Source organism: Parasteatoda tepidariorum, chromosome 7, assembly GCF_982258835.1.
Source record: "Parasteatoda tepidariorum strain Cologne lab strain chromosome 7, Ptep-v5.0, whole genome shotgun sequence".
Classification (NCBI taxonomy): domain Eukaryota; kingdom Metazoa; phylum Arthropoda; class Arachnida; order Araneae; family Theridiidae; genus Parasteatoda; species Parasteatoda tepidariorum.
The window spans coordinates 80,120,240-80,137,922 of NC_141761.1; the positions used below are offsets into that span (position 1 = coordinate 80,120,240).

The 17,683-nt window shown below is 29.9% G+C and overlaps 1 protein-coding gene across 1 annotated transcript; it reads left to right on the forward strand.

Annotated features, from left to right (window-relative positions):
* The first annotated feature begins 1,121 nt into the window (after positions 1-1,121).
* Positions 1,122-17,664, forward strand: LOC107457076 (prostatic acid phosphatase). Its single transcript, XM_016075135.4, has 10 exons — positions 1,122-1,382; positions 4,109-4,204; positions 5,362-5,442; positions 7,157-7,303; positions 8,078-8,173; positions 8,271-8,360; positions 11,213-11,333; positions 12,357-12,439; positions 15,018-15,338; positions 17,554-17,664. The coding sequence occupies exons 1-10, from the start codon at positions 1,176-1,178 to the stop codon at positions 17,641-17,643; spliced, it is 1,332 nt and encodes a 443-aa protein (XP_015930621.1). The 5' UTR covers positions 1,122-1,175; the 3' UTR covers positions 17,644-17,664.
* Positions 17,665-17,683: the final 19 nt, after the last annotated feature.

Consider the following 17,683-nt stretch of genomic DNA (forward strand, 5'->3'; position numbering starts at 1 on the left):
ACATGAACTGTGATTTATTTTATCAAAAGGCTCATAAATAATTTCTGTATTTTATGAGCGAGAGCAAACTCAAAATCGGGTTGGCTGCTCGACGCCGGTTATTAAAAAATGAAATAAAATGTCATCTTCAGAATGGCATTTTTGATTGATTCTTAAAAGTATAATTTATTATGTAGAATTAAAAATTTATTGCTATGCCAGTTTTTACCCCCTCAATAGCTACTTTTTAAATTTTATCCCAATTTAAAAGGCTGCTTGAAATTTCGAGTTCTAGAATCTTGCGTTAACACTTTGATGCAAAATTATTATTAAAGAGATTTTTTCATACGTTTTTTATTTTGTATTAATTTAGGCCAAAATAAGTGAAAAATATTATATTTAGAGTTTTAATAATTTACGGTTATGAAATATAACATGAAATAAAGATGCCTTTTCTGTGTTAACGGTTAAATTTTTCAAACACGGCTCACCTCCAAAAAAAATTTCTAATTCGCACTTATTTACAGTTATTAAGATCAGATCTAAAAACATTTGTTTATTATCGAAATTTATTTATTTTACAAAATCAATTATTGATAAATTTTTGAATGAGAAGGAAAAAAAAAGTTCCAAGCTACTTTTTTTGGATTTTATATTTTAACACAAATATAATTCCGATAATCTAACAGATTTTTTTAGTAACTATGATATTGTTGTTTATAATTGAAAAATACCATAATATATTTTTGCTTGTAAATAAAGCGTCGGAAAAAATATATCAAAGGAACATCGGTTCTAAAAATCATATAAAATGACCCATAGTATGAACATTGCAGCATTATAGAATTATCAAAATAAAATTGTGTAAATTAAATTTGTCAACAAAACATTCTGTTATTATAAAAAAGAAAAAGAAATGGTAATAAACAAGGTTAGGTGTCTCAGAAAACAACACAAATGCTGAAAGTCTTTTTAAAATTCGACTTCGTTAGAGATGAAGAAAAAGGGGAGCATTATTTGAACAGGAAAAAAAAAAATATCCTGTTTCATGCTCAAATGCGTTTCTTAAATACATTTAATTAAAATTTTAGTGCACCTAGATACTTCTAGCCAGCTGTTCAAATACATCGCCTAACAGTGTCAAACTAATACTATAATTTATATCATTTCTTCCCTATGCCCTCTTTTTACTCAAGATGGCGGTGATTCCACGTCCTATGCTGCGAACTTTTTTGCTGTGCATATTTGGAGCTCTTGTATTGTTTTTCATAGCCAGAGATTATTTACAGTTTAAAACTCCATTATCATATTTTGCCTCGCGCCAATTAACAGTTTACTTAAACCCATCAGCTGCCACCATACATAAAAATGGTACCAAAAGAGAATTACTCCTTTTACAGATGGTGAGTAATTGTAATTAATATATAATCTGATATTAATTATAGTAAATTAAAAGAGTAATATTGAAGTGTTAAAAGAGTAATTTTGAAGTGTTAAAAGAGTAATATTGAAGTGTTAAAAGAGTAATTTTGAAGTGTTAAAAGAGTAATTTTGAAGTGTTAAAAGAGTAATATTGAAGTGTAAAAAGAGTAATATTGAAGTGTAAAAAGAGTAATATTGAAGTGTTAAAAGAGTAATATTGAAGTGTTAAAAGAGTAATATTGAAGTGTTAAAAGAGTAATATTGAAGTGTTAAAAGAGTAATTTTGGAGTGTTAAAAGAATAATATTGAAGTGTTAAAAGAGTAATATTGAAGTATTAAAATTTAAATGAACTTGTTTTTTTCCTTACGTTGTTATAACTGCAAATTTCTAATGGAAATGGTATGCCAAAAATACGATGACACTTTTTTTTCTATTTTTTAAATATTCATATTTTTTTTTAATTTGTAAATTTTAATGTTGATTTTTTGATGTTGGATGGTTTAATATCATATATCTAAGTTTAGGTTTGAAGTTGAGTGGTATGACCTCAATTTTCCTTTTACTCTGAAATGCGATTTTTTTTCCTTTCTTTTTTTTTAGTCATGTGTTTTTTAATACGATAATAATTTTCCCTACATTCCGTTGCTCAACAGGTATGTTTGCTCTACAGCTCATTTTCTCGAAAAGCAAACAAATTTTTGTTAAAAAACAAGAAAAAAAAATTTTAGGAAAGGAAAAAAAACACAATAATAAAACACAGTGAAAAATTGAAACACAAAAGAATGAAAAAATAAATTATAAAACAAAAGGAATAAAAAAATTAAAAAAGAAAAAAGAAATTAAAAGAATAAAAAAGAATAAAAAAAATAAATAAATAAAATTTAAAAAATATAGATAAATTTAAAAATATAGATAATTTTAAAAAAAAAAGTATTTAAAAAAAAAAGCATTTATTGCTGCTCATAACTAAATATAATTCTTGAAGGTCCCAAGTCCTTAAGCAGAAGGCGAGATTTACAGCTTAAACAGTTACTATTTAAACAGTCATTAAATGCCGCTTCCTCTTTCCTGCCGTAAGTTGTCAACAAATTTGCCAACAAAGAATATTATATTCATTTCCTTTACATGCCAGCCAACATACCCGTCGGGAAAATAAATTGTCGGACAAATGTTCATGTCGGGAAAAAGAGTTTTCAGGCAAACGTACCTGTCGGGCAAATGAAATGTCTGGAAAAACGGAATCAGACATTTGAGTTGTCGGGCAACCGAGTGTTGACCAAATGACCTTATTCGTTTCGAAAAAATACCTAGTGATTAAAATCTCTAGGAAAATTATATCAAAATGACAAGGCAATTGACCTAATTTTTTTTTTTTTTACTTTCACTTTAACGTTTCATAAAATTTTAACGGATTTTTTTGAAAATATTAACAGCAAATATTTTGCAAAAATTTAGTCTTTTTTGTATTTTGAATGGACTGTACTAACCACTATTATTATACATTTTTAGAATCCATAGAAAAAAAACGGGCGTTAGATGTCGTGGATTGTAAATAAATATTTAAGTAAAGAGGAAATAAAAACGCTCTCATATCTAACTTATCACTACTGAGGAAGTTAGTACTAAAAACATGAAGACTGCTTTTATTGTTGGTAGAAACCAAGAGGAGTTGAAAAACAATTATTTATTATAGGTCTCCAAGTTTCACACCTGGCAATTAAATTGGTTTTAAAGAGCTTCATCTGTATTATGAACCAATGATTCGAGAAATTTCCATATTGTCTTCATTTCTTTCTCAATTGAATATTAATATGTGTTCCGTAATGTGTTTTTTACAACATTTTTGACAAGGATTCCAAACCAATATATTATGGATGGTTATTACAAAATACCTTATATGTAAGAGGGATAATGGTGAGCCAAAAATACCATAATGAATCGAGTTACATTCTTGAATCCCGTTGGAAATAGAATTTCTTTTTCTATTATTAAAAGTTATGAAAACTTTTATATTTAGTACCTGGCTAATACTATTAGAATAATAATATCTTTAGTACATTTGAATTAGTAAGGTCCTAAAAAAGTAAATAAAAAATTTTATAATTGAAAAAGAACTGCGCGTCAATAACTTATACTTATTTTATTTTTTCCTTTATTTTTAATTAAACTTTTTATACCAATAATTTAAACAATCAGGAATTATTTTCTATGACGAAAGCTCAAATCAAGACAGAATGGTTGGTGCCTCCAGTCCATCACTAGTATTTAGGTAAAAAGCTGGGTTGGACTCTTAAACCTGGTTTGCTACAGAGGCTATCAGAATGCCCTCACACGGTAACTAGTGGACACAGTAAAGTGCGTAAAATTTAGTTTAATGGTCATCGCTTTCTTTAGTCTCTTTCAAAAATGGTGTGAAAATCTTTGCCATCTGCATAAAATGCCACCATCAAGACGCTTTTACCAAAAACACAAATTAGACTGTTTGGGCCTCACTAGGGAGGGGGGGGGGAATTTATACAAATCCCTTCAAAGTCATTGATTTTTTTCGAGTTAATGGTCGTTTAGGCCTGATCTTACTTCGTCAAGCTTTGGAGGATTAGTATCCTTAATTTTAAGATAAATATCAAAGATTCAGATTAGCCGATAATGAATATTTTGAGTCTTTGCTTTGCAATTACGGAATGAAATATCAAAGATTTTTTGCAGCTCTTCAGGCACGGACATCGAGCACCTTTTATGCTATACCCTACAGATCCAAACAATGAAACTTTCTGGAAGGAAGGCTTGGGAACCTTGACGCGGGTATGTAATTACAAATACATGATAAATTTTAAAAAATATGGACATGAATATGGTACTTCTAGTGAAGGTGGATGATTTGAATAGTCTTTTTAAATTCAAAATGTCAGAGAGCAGACAAAATTAGCATGCTCACAATGTTAATCAAGAATGTAGAAGCAGGCTGCTACCGATTGAATACGTAAGTGAAAAAGTCAAAATCGTGAAGTTTGGAAATTTTATTGTTTTGTACATGTTAATTCAATTATCACTTTCCATGCTATGCATATCTAAACGCCGATGTTACAATTACAAAATGTTAAATAAATATGGGGTAAAAAAAATAAGTGCCCATTGTAGGAAACCGGTAAACTTCCATTGAGTCAAAAAGTATCTAAGAATGTGTATATAGATATCACCCTTATATAAGTCGGTAAAATGTTTGAAACAATCGCGAGTAAAAATTAACACAAACCACAGAAAATGTATTTCAATACAAAATGATGAACCATGTTCATCAAGAAGGCAGATTGCCATCTAATTATAAATAAATTCCTCCTGATATATTTTAAATACAACGGCATTTTGTTGTATTAGCCTTGATATGTTAGCCAACAAAATTATTAGCCTTGATATGTTAGAATTGAACAAGTCCATTCATATTTACTCTGGCTGGCTCATTGAAGGCAACTTGCAGTCGGTATATATTATGCCTAGAAATTCTGTTATAATAAGTTTATACAACCATTGATAATATTGCTGACTTTGATTGAACGCAGTTTTAATTAACAGTCATTTACATTTAACAAATAAAAACTAGCAACGTTTCACTGATGATATCCATATGTTCACATTGAAGAAATAGAGGAAAAGTACAAAATTAGAACCTATCTTGAACAGAAACATTTTCTAAAAGTGAATTAACTTGCGATCAACAAAGCGATTTCGTAAGTTCATAAAGTATTGTAAACAGTCAAAATCTATGCAGTTAGTATCTAAAATATAATGAAGGTGGCCTAACGAAGGAGTCGGCTAAATGATAGAAAGGGAAAACTGTAAAATAATTATAAACTATAAAAATAATCATAATTATTAAAAATATTACTCAACCTTATCTGAGTTATTAAACAATTTATTTATTGTAGTGAACTAATCTCCCGTGGTTATTAATTCTTTTGCAGCTGGGCCGAGTACAACATTATCGACTTGGAAGACATCTTCAGGACAGATATAAAGATTTCATAACTACAAATCCCAAGGAGGTAAACAAATTAAATTATTAAATGTTCTCCGGTTTATTTCTCAAAGGTATGCAAGCATATCAATATGCATAAAGAAATCTTAGATTTCAAGACCCACTAGGGACAGAAGATCCTGTTCTTTGCCCACCATGACTCTTTTGCAATCGTTTTTGCCTTTTGTTTAAGTGTATTGCTTCAGCAAAAGCGGAAATATTAGATTGGTTAACTGAAAAATAGATTGGCTTGGAAGAGATCTTCATGTTCGTTGAATTCTTCAATTAAAAATAATTTACTAAAAGGTTTTCCTGATCACACTCATGTCATCAACATTATCCCCCTCCTCCTAAATACCTTTGCTATTCTATTGGGATACCTGCTTTTTTTTTTAAAACTAAACCACAAAATAGCATAATTTAAAATCAAAGCAGTTTTTTTTTCGTCATAAAATGATGAAACCAACCGTTTTCTTATAGTTTCGCCTTTCAATAGACTTATTAACGATACGACTTCATGAACAAAGCACAGCTTTAAATCTTTTAATAGCTACTCTATAAACACGTGTTATGTATTTTATCAATTAGTTAATATGTAAATTCATATTATGGCAAATAATAGCAATAAAATTTTATAATTTAAATAATAATTCAAATGATAAATTATCATTTAATAAAAATGATAAATGATGAATTATCATTTAAATGGTAATTTAAATGATGATTCTATTTATTTATTGAAGATCCTATCGTATTTGCTCTTTACTTATCTCTCCCCCTCAAGCAAAACGAAACAATGCTTTGATAATTTTTCAATCGTTTATTTTCGAAAACACAAAAAAAAATTTTTTTTCAAATAAAATATTGCAATGGATGATAAAAATTACAAATCATTTAAGCCTTTGAAAAACACTAAGAGCCATGAGACATTCTTCAAAATCATACTGGATAACACAAACCCGCGGCTACACATAGTTTGATGATAACAAAACTTGAGAGAAATAAATATTATCTAGCTAAAAGTATCCAAGCACCCAGTTCTACTAACTTGGAGAGTTTTGATACATATATTAATATGATGTTGACCCCTTTTGCATCGATGACAGCCTACATACGTCAGAAGATACTTGGTTTTTGATAAATTTCCATGGAATTGGCTTCTAGGGGCCAATCACAGCTGAAGAGAGAGTTGGAGTTTGAATAGTCAATTTTGCTGGCTACATAATCGGTATTCTAATTCGTCCTATGAGTATTCCCTGGGTTGGGGCTCTAAGAAGGCTATTCCAGTTTCTGAATAGCCATTTCGCCAAATCATGTCTATGCAAATCTCAAAGCGTGAATGTTATCCAGCTGGATCCCCAAATTATTTTCATAACAGTTGAGAGAGCAACATTATCCAGATTGTCCACATACATCTCAAAACTCATATTTCCAACCTCAGGAATTAAGGGACCCAGGCTTAAACCACGAAAAAACTCCTACACCATGATAAGCTCCACTTCTTCAGGTAGGTATCCGGATACTTTTAGTCAGACAGAAAATGACAATAAATGACCTAGATACAGGATTACATGAATTATACCACCATTTCATTAAAAAATCTTTTCACTTTGTTCGCTATAGCAGATAAAAAAGAATCAGTTGGCTGCTTCTGTATGAAATATCGCATTTTTTTTCTTTCTTAACAGACTTGGTTCCTTTTAACTTAGTTCTGAGGAGTAATTTTTAAATCTTCGTATTAGGTTGAACTTGTGAGTGCAGAATCTTCGAGGACACAACATGGCGCTTACTCCTTCCTTGCTGGTTTATATTCTCCAAAGGAAGAGTTTCAGTTTACCAATGAATTACTCTGGCAACCCATTATCAGCAAGAATTCTGGTAAATATAACGTACGTAATAATTTTTAGTTCAAAATGAGGATATGTTTTCCATTTTTTAAAAAAAAGCAAGATGAAGTAATTTTAAAGTTTTATGCAAATTTATTTTTAAATCGATGTAGATACTATATGAGGAAACTGGTGTACCTGCATTAAATACATGAATGTCAACGTCTAATATTACAAAATTGTATGAAATAGTAGATTGTTTAAGTATTATGGTATTGGTGATCACTTTTAAAAAGTAATCTTTACTTATGAAAATTTTAAATTTTAGTTAGAATGATCCCCCCTCCCCCAAGATTATAAAATGAATTGTATAATTATGTGCAAAATTTTTTCATTTCGCTTAAAAAAATCTCGAGATCCAATCAAATTTGCAAAATCATTAAAGGGTCAAAAATTTTGAACCGCTCTGCCGACCAAGCTATTGGGACCATGTTTTCCAGATTGCGGCTACTACTCATATTATCAGGATAAGGGTTCCAAATCCGTCTGAAAAAAGTGTGTTTATACCCAGAGAAAATACGTTTTTGAGTCTGATTTCTTAGCTTAAAATATCTCCTGCACTAATGAATTAACATGCATTACTAATTAATTTACTTAAACCATTAAGATTGAGTCCTGATTATTGGATTAAAAAATATTCAGGGTGTGCAATTTATATTTTATTTTATTTCATTTATTTATTTTTTATCACTGTTTATTAATTGTTTCATTTTTTTCATTTTTAAAAATGCAGTTTCAATTACATATCTAATGATTTTTTTAAAAAATTTATTTTAGAATATATTGACAAGGAGCAAATGCGAAAGACTTGAGAAGGAGTTCAAGGCTTTGAAGAATTCGAAATTAGCCAATGACACGAGAGCTAGGTTTGAAGTGTGAATTGTCAAATTTCATTTATGATTCATTAACGGTTTGTCATTATTGAAAAAAACAAGCAGAAATATAATGAACTATTGTTTTTTCCTTATAGGGTATCTATAAATTTTGGTCTACGATGTCTGGAAGAGTAATTGACGATTGGCATTTAGCAAATGATTTGGGGAAAACGTTTGCTTGCGAGGTAAATAAATAAACCAATAAAATTCAAATTAAAAATCAATTAAAATCATTAGAATATATAGTATAAAAATAAAATGATAAAATGTAGGTAAAATTTGAGAAAGAAAATAAAACTGTACTGATATTTTCGGTAATTATGCAAACGCATATTATCTAAAGACTGTTTTTCCAAGCTCTGTAGTAGCAGAGCGGATAATATGCGATATTCTATACATATATGCACATTATTAATATATATATTAATATGCCATTTTCAATATATATGAAATATCCTACATTCAATATGTAAGAGATATTTAACGTATATTTTAAATATATCTTTATTCAATCGTATTCGAATCTAAACTCGACATAAAAACATAATAATTCCAAAAACAACATTTACGACAAGTCATACTTATGCTCGCCCTTGAAACATTTGACTGCTTACATTCGGCCATCCTATAAATGGATGACCCCATCCATGAAAACAACAAAAATCAAAAGAGTCAACTAAAGTATATAGTCCTTTAAATAGGAAGGCAATTTTTTTGGTCTTTTCTGTTGAACATGTAACTCATCTCTAGATGTGTCTTCGGAAATCTGAGACAGATTTAGCGAGTCGGTGATTATCGATGGTTCATTATCATCGTCATCTTCGTAAAACAATGAGTCATCATTTTGTGATACGTCATCATCATTTACAATATGAAATAATTTCATTTGAGATGCATGAGCAGTTGTAGTGTAAGCTCGTCTTGTGCGGCCTTGTCCAGATTTTCTAAAATCTGTGACTTGATATACGTCGGACGGCAAGACCTTCATTACTACAAGAGGGCCTCTATAGCGAGATTGAGTTTTTGTACGCAATCCAGTTTTCTCCGGAAGTCTCTTTACAACGACTACATCTCCGACCGAATATTTATGTGCGTCGCAATGTCTTTTATCGAAAGATAATTTCATTTTTTCTTGTGATTTCAAAATATTGTCTCGTGCTTCTTGGCGCAGCAACTCGGGAGACGTATACTCATCAGAAGTCGGAAGCAACTCCTTGGGAAAATTATCAAATTTATTAGGTTTAAATCCATACAATAATTCAAAAGGAGCTTTTCCTGTCGATTTGCTTGGAGTCCAGTTAATGCAACGTTGAATTTCTGGAAGCAATTTGTCCCAATCTCTGTGAGTGTCGGATTGTGAGCTTGACGAAATCATAGGTATTAAAATGCGGTTTATTCGCTCTACTTGCCCATTTGCTGCTGGTCTTTGACTACAGTTTAAAGTATGTTTTATTCCATGCGTCATACAGTATTCCTTAAAATTAGAAGACGTAAAACAAGTTCCACGATCCGTTATTATCCTGTTGGGGCTTCCAAAATCATTAATAAAATTTTCAAGACACCTTAATACGCATCTTGTTGAACAACTAGAACAGGGCCGAAGGAAAACAAATTTCGTTAAATTGTCTACGAAAACCAACAGTTCTGTGTTACGATTTACAGTAATATTGAAAGGTCCTATAAAATCTAAATGAATTATATCAAATGGTCGTTTGCCTGGTGGTATTGGATTCAATTTACCCTGAACTTTTCCTGCTGGTACTTTCGTAAAGGCACAACTAACACATTGCTGTATATGCTGCTTAATATACTCTCTCATTCGAGGAAAATAGAATTGTTGCTTGATAAGTAAGACTACTTTATCAACCCCAAAATGGCCAAAGAGTTCATGAAATCGAACAGCAAGATATTTTCTCATCGATTTCGGCATTACGAATAATTTCATATACTTCCCATTAATTATTTCTAGGCGATAAAGTATATCATTTATGGGTGGCTTGTTTGACTAGTGCTTTACCAAGAGATATAGTTGAAATAATTATGCGAGAATCAGAAGAATTAGCGGAAAACTATTCTCATGTAAAGGAATTGTTACTAAAACGATATAAATTAAGTCCTGAAAAATTTAGACAGTTGTTTTATTCGCATAAAATTAAAATTAATAGCACTTGGCGAGAATATTACTATGAACTTGAAACATTTTTTGACGGATGGATAAAAGGTTTAAATATAAAAACAGTGGAAGATTTAAAAAATTTAATTATATCAGACAGAATTAAGCAAAGTGCACCAGCAGCAGTTCAAGAATATTATTTCTGAATTGTAAGAGATATTTAACGTATATTTTAAATATATCTTTATTCAATCGTATTCGAATCTAAACTCGACATAAAAACATAATAATTCCAAAAACAACATTTACGACAAGTCATACTTATGCTCGCCCTTGAAACATTTGACTGCTTACAAATATGCATGCAATATGCTATATTCGATATACATTTTCAATAATATGCTTTTGCGAATAATAGTCTATTTGCATAACTGCTGTGAGTTTGTAACAGTTACTCGTTACTACTAGGTCAAGTTTTTTTAAAAAAAAGGTGCGAAATTTAAAATGGAGGAAAGCCACAGTTCTGAGAAATGGAAAAGCGTTTGTGGTCAAAATTTTTTAATATTTAAAAACTTACTTCACTGCTTCATTATCTGAGCTTATAAAAATTTCTAAAAAATGAGATTAAGGCATTGATTTTGATAATTTTCATCCAGGTGGAAAAATGTTACCAATTTGGCAATTTTCAAAAAAGTTTAGGAACTTTTTAAATATATAATATTATTTCTCTGTTCTAAAGCCTAGACCGTTCTTTAGGGCAAGATAGCATATATAGTTTAAAGGTGCAGTTTTGCTTCAAGTGTAAGGCACTTAAACTATGGATTTTTCTTATTTTCCTTGACGAAAGAACTTCGAAAAACCATGTTAACATATAAAATTATCTGGCTACCTTATTTGAAACTAAAAATGTTTTATTTCTTTTAGAAAAAATACAATTTAACTATTCCTGATTGGGCTTATAAATACTGGAAAGAGCTGCAAATTCAAACAGCGCTCAATTATTATTTTCACTATGGAACAAAGGAATTACTCAGGTATCGTATAGGTAAGATAATTCATAAAAAATAACACCATATATATATATATATATATATATATATATATATATATATATTGATAATTTTTGCCCCGTTACTGCTCTATAACACTAATGTCCATAGATCAGCTTAAATAATAAAATTTTTTGTCTGCACTTATCTCTATATAAAAGGATCGAAAATCATTTTTTCATAAAAATAAAAAAAAAATTACTTTACAAGAACTCCTCACAATAGGTTTATATTCTATTGATTCGGCTAGTTTCAGTTGTGTCAATTTAACTAAGTCCTATAAACATGTTAAGAAAACATGTAATTAGAACAGGATCTTATTAATATAAATGTGGATAACTCATACCCAGAAATTTTGTCATACGCCGATAGGGGTGCTTTCCTATTTTAAACAGTTTCTTCGCTGCTTCTAAATATGCCTATTATAGAGATGTGTCCCTGGCCGCGTACATCGTCATTTCCTGACATAGGTTTCTATGGAATTTTAACCCTGATGATGTGCCCTAACATCGCTAGAAGTTTGTCTTTATATTTACGTGACCTTCTATTATTTGTAACGTTTGTAAACGTACAAAAATAGACTATAAATGTCATAAAAAATACTATAGTTTTAGATGCAAAAGTAATTTCTAATTTTATATACCTACACTCGAATTAGGCAAGATCAATTATTTCTATGAATGCAACAAAAAACTTAATTCACAGTGTTATTTTCAGAGAATTGTCTTTTAGTATTATCTACAGTCTTTAAGTTGTATTTTTGTTTAAAATAATGTTTGTAACTAATTTCATTGCTTATATTTTTCCTGTAAGAAATATTTATGCAGTCAGAACATAATAGTTCTTTTTCCGAGAAGCAAGATTTTACTTATAGAGACGTGATATTTTGTTTTCAAAAAAATGGCGAAGAATAGAACGGTTAAACAATTTCTTCTCTTTTTCCTTTACATTTCTGTACAGCATGATTTTCTATAATTACATAGTAATGTGGTACATGTAACTTATTTTCTTATCAACAGGACCTTTGATAGGATTTATGGTTGAAAAAATGAAAGACAGAATAAAAATGAACAGAGAAAAGCGTGTTTATATTTATTCTGCGGTAAGTTTCATAATAAATATTCGAATTTAAACAGAAATTTCTTTAAGTTTTGCTGCTATTCATGTATGGTAGAATCCATTAGCTCAGGGGTAGTCAACTTTCTTATACGTGGCGCTAAATTTTATATTTATCAGTAGTTAAGTTTTCTAAACGACCACCGGTTTAACCGTAATAGTTATATAATATCACAGTAATGGTTATAAAGCAGGAAAGACGTAAAATACTCTCAGTGGTAGACGGATCATGGTTAGAGCCCCCTTGCTGTCTAGCTAACAATGGGAGGTTTACCTCTGCATGTAACGCAAATGCGGGTTAGTTTCATCAAAAAGTCCTCCATGAAGGCAACATTTCTCCCAATAATTGATCAAGCAGTTCCCTTGTCTTCTGGATTGGGTTCTACGGAGTTGAACATTAGTAGCCGTAATACCAAAAATTGCGTTGGCTGTTCAACGACGGTTATAAGATAAGATATAAAGCAAGAAAGTAATTTTATTTCCCAAAATTTTTGAAGCATTGTTACAACAAGCTAACGCAAATATCTTAAATCTTTGGCTGACTATGGTGATTGGTTTGAAGTCAGACTGTTGTTATAATCTTGAACAGTCAACGATTAGCTGACTCGCTTAGCTGCTTCAATATTTTTTTTACATCATTTGTAATGGTGTAGTTTTATTATGATGACGTATCTATGGCAAAATTACGTAGCGGTACTGCATCATTTTGCGTTCTAAAATTTGACTCGTTATAAAATATAAACACTAAACAAATTTATTGCAAAAGTTACAAAAATATCTATTAATAATTCGACAAGATTGTTCTTTTTTAAAATAATTTCAATATTTTTTTACATCATTTATAATGGTGTAGTTTTATTATGATAACTTATCTATGGCAAAATTACGTAGCGGTACTGCATCATTTTGTGTTTTAAAATTTGACTCGTTATAAAATATAAACACTAAACAAATTTATTGAACAAGTTACAAAAATATCTATTAATAATTCGACAAGATTTTTCTTTTTTAAAATAATTTCCATTTTAGTATTTTACAAAATTCATAAAACGGAAAAGAAAAGAGGAAACGACTTTATTAGATATAACCCCTATCTCTCACAACAAAAGATGGAATGCTCATAATCACCCTATCTTTTATTAATTATTATGATAACGAGATACATTGTTACCAAATTGCTTAGGGTAGTACTTGTCGGATATTCCAAATGACTTGAATGATTAGGAGGGAACAACTAGTCACTCTTTTATTTTGTGACGTAGCTAAGTTAACTGTTAACCGAGCTTAAAGCCAAAACATAAATATTTCGTCATAAAAAGGTCGTCCCGCAGTGGACTGATCGTTAAGACACGGTTCCCAGCAGATCACCGAAGTCAAGCATCACTGGTTGCGGTCAGTGTGCGGATGGGTGACCACTTGGATCAGTCTGCGTAGGGACCGAGGGAGTGCGGTATTGGTCCTCGTTAAACTGTTCTACCGTAAAGTGCTCGACTTCGCGTGCAGGTCGTCGGGCTACCGAAGCGGGGGTGCCATCCCCTCTGCGGAGGATCAAAATTGTGATGGCATGTCTTCGGATCATCCTCAGGGATGTTTCCCAGACAGTCGCCAATAGCCCATTGTGCAGCTCTAGTACGACGTAAATGAACAAATCAATCAATCATAAAAAGGTCTTATCTTTGTTCTGAATATACATGGTGTTCCAAAATTATCTTTACATCACCTGGCTTGAAATTGATTACAGACTGGAAGTGCTTAGGACCACCAATGGTGCGCATGTTAAAGTGTACTAAACAAAACTTTATTAGTTGCAGTAATACATGCAAAAGACAGAATATAAATACCTTGTTTATTTTCGAAGTTATGAATTTTTGAAGTTGTAAAGAGAATTTTGGAACACCCTGTATATACAAAAATCGGTTCAGAAAAGTGAGAAGAGGTTTTTACTTTCTCAAAAATACACAAAGCAGAATTTGTTACGTAATAGAATCAGTTGAACCTTAATCATTGCTACGAAAATCACCTTACTTATAAGGCAAACTTAAACAGTTAAAGAGTTTCTGTGCCATTCGCCTTGTGCATTTCAGAAAAACATACAGAAATAGAAATAAACGGTTTCTTGCGTTTTGTTTCAAAAACCTAAGATTTATTCTTTTAAATATTTGAAAAGGCGTCATTTAAACTTGTTTTCCGGCAGTTAATAGTGGTTCTTTTAAAGTTTTCAGCGCCATCTCTTAACGAACATTTAAACTATTTTTTAAAACTTGGTTAGAATAAATAAATTGGTTCCCTTAGTGAAACTCAGGTAACCATAAATTTTTGTCTCATTCAGTGACTTTTCAAATTGGTCATTTTTAGAACACTTGATAAATTCAAATCACGAAGAGACATAGGAGTTCACAAACCAGAACTCAACTTCGTCATGAAACATTATAAACACATGTTTAAAAACTTATACAAGGCATATCGATCATGAAAACGATTAAAGCTTAAAAACTATCTTCAAAAATAAGAAGATATTAATAAATTGAATCTCAGAATAATTTATTAATCTTTCAATATTTCAGCATGGTAGCTATATTGCTCAGACCTTGATGATCTTAAATCGCTATAATTGGCGTGAACCTCCACCAGCTTCAACGATGGTTCTCGAATTGTGGAAAGAAGAAGATGATTACACTATACGATGGCTTTATTTCAATTCAACAAGTCCAGAAATACATGTAGAGCCACCCTACATAATCCATTTTGACATATGCGGAGAATTCTGCTCTCTCTCCAAATTCATGGCGTACACGGAGCAATTTATACCTAAAAACTACACTGCTGAATGCAACGATACTAGCAAAGTGTTTAAATCTTTAGACCTGATAGCTGATCCAACAACAGTAAGTGTTAGAGAATTAAAAAAAAAAAAAAATAAACAGTTTAGCTATCAAATTTTGTAATTCTGTTATAGGATTTTTTAAAAAGGAAAACATAAAAGCTTAATAGTAAATATGTTGTGATATTTTATTGTTAGTAAATCAGCTTTAGAATGTGTAAAAACCTTTAAAAGCTGTTTCAAAAACATATTTTTCAATCGAAATATACTTTGCTGCATGTTTTATAAAGTATTGCAGATACTTTTATATCAGAAAAGTTAGGTGTTTTCAAAATATAACTTGATTTTCTACTACAATTTAATCTTTTTGTTTAGGTTACAAATGTCTGACACACTATAAAGAATTAATGAAGATTAAAAAAAGCATATATTTAATGCGTCGTTTTCTTAACGGAAGAATTATAAATTTAGTAACGATAAAATAAATATTCTTTTATTCATTAATTTAACACTTAACAAAATCTTGCATAAATACCATTATTTTTGAAAGAGGAATACATTCATCTTTTATTTTTTTGACTTTAGTGATTAAATAAATTTAAAAATATTGGCAAAGATTAATCATTTGGGTGATGTTTTTATAAGATAATTTTATGAAACATCAAAATGCAACAATATTTATTAAAATCGCACAAAATTAACTACGTTTTAGCTCCAAATGGACTTATTCCAGTTTCAAAAATAATGACTCATATTAAATAAATAATCCCAAGAAACTGAAATCTTTATCAAGATATACTTGATTGAAAATTTCTTTGGCTTCAAAAAATATGAATATGGCAATAAAGTCCACAAATTTCAAGAGCTCAAAAATAGACGCCAATTCTAAAGACTCACCAGATGTTTATGACAACAAAAAAAAAATCTCACGTCTGTCAAGTCTTGAAAATGAGCGTCCATTTTTGAGCACTGAAACTTGTCGACTTTTATTAACATCTTCATATTTTTTTAAGACGAAGTTTTTAATAAATTATATCTTATGTAATGACTCATATGTTGTCATATTACATTATTCAGTTTTTTTATTTAAAAAAAAAATACAAGTTGTGACAACTTTAAAAATGTCTTCTTTGAGTAAATCTAATTAGAATAAGCTTGCACTGTCACTAAAATAATTTTTCAATGCAGTACTCAAATTTAACTTAAGTTTATAATCGAGTACTCAGACTCACAGATTATGTTTAGCAATGAAATGTACTTTATTGTGACTGATGAAAAATATTATATGCATGGTAGTAAGCAGAAATTTTCAAAAAAGGACTTAAATTTGAGATGATATACCCAAGGCAACAAAAAATTAGAATATGCAGAGTCTTATTTCATTTGGTTATAAATCAGTAGAATGAATAGTAAATTTACATCTGTTAAAATACAGTTAAATAAGTAAAATAAATAAAAAAAACATTATGGAAATAATTGTAAAAATGCAACAAGAAAAAGAGGATATATTTTTTAAAAGATAGTAAAATGATAATATATACAGTGAGAAAAAAAAAATAAACGGACCACCTTGAATAACCTTTGATCTAATGATCCGATCTTGTTTTAGGACTTAATCTTCATGGTTTGAGAGGGGAGTTGAAATATGCTAATTAATTAGTGCAGACGATAGTTTGAGTAACTAAATCAGACACAAAAGTTCTCTCTCTCTCTAAATATACATACCTTTTATCCAACGGATACAATTGTTTTACAGGTTCGACTATTCTTTTCTTATAAGTTTAAGGTCCATTTTCTGAAAACAAGTGTCTTCAAATTTTGCTTTTATTTTGATAGCTAATACATTTGTACAATTTTCAAAAATACTTTGAAATTTTTACCTATTTATCTGAGCGTTGGAGGATGGTATGGATTTGTAATTTTAATTATTATATAGGTATTGTATTTTTTTTGAAATTGCAAAGTTTATTTTATTTCATTAATACCAGCTCTCACAAGATAACATTGGCAGTTTTAATTTTCTAAGTTGCCCATTACAATACAACCTCACCATATAAAATATGATTTTTATATATTGTAATGAAAGAAATGTTTCCTTCTCACCAAAAAAAAAAATTCTCTTTTAAGAGTTTTTAGAATATTTTATTTGATATCATAAGAATATTTAAATTAATAAATAGGGGTGAGCATTAAAACACATAAAAATCTAAAATTATATTAAAATAGGTATTTTTAATGAATAAAAATGTTATCTTTCACTCTTCAATATTTTTTTTCAGGTACTTGGATCCTGTTCTGGAAAATTGCAGATTTCACATTTCATTCTTACACTAATAGTCAGTTATTATAGCATAAAAAGGATATTTTAATAAATACTTATTTTACTTTTCTGTTTAATGACTCACTTGT

Coding starts and splice junctions, on each gene's coding strand:
- LOC107457076 (XM_016075135.4), top strand. CDS start 1,176: ATGGCGGTGATTCCACGTCCTATGCTGCGAACTTTTTTGCTGTGCATA. Junction 8,174..8,270: donor ACACGAGAGCTAGGTTTGAA/GTGTGAATTGTC, acceptor TTTTCCTTATAG/GGTATCTATAAATTTTGGTC. Junction 12,440..15,017: donor GTGTTTATATTTATTCTGCG/GTAAGTTTCATA, acceptor TCAATATTTCAG/CATGGTAGCTATATTGCTCA.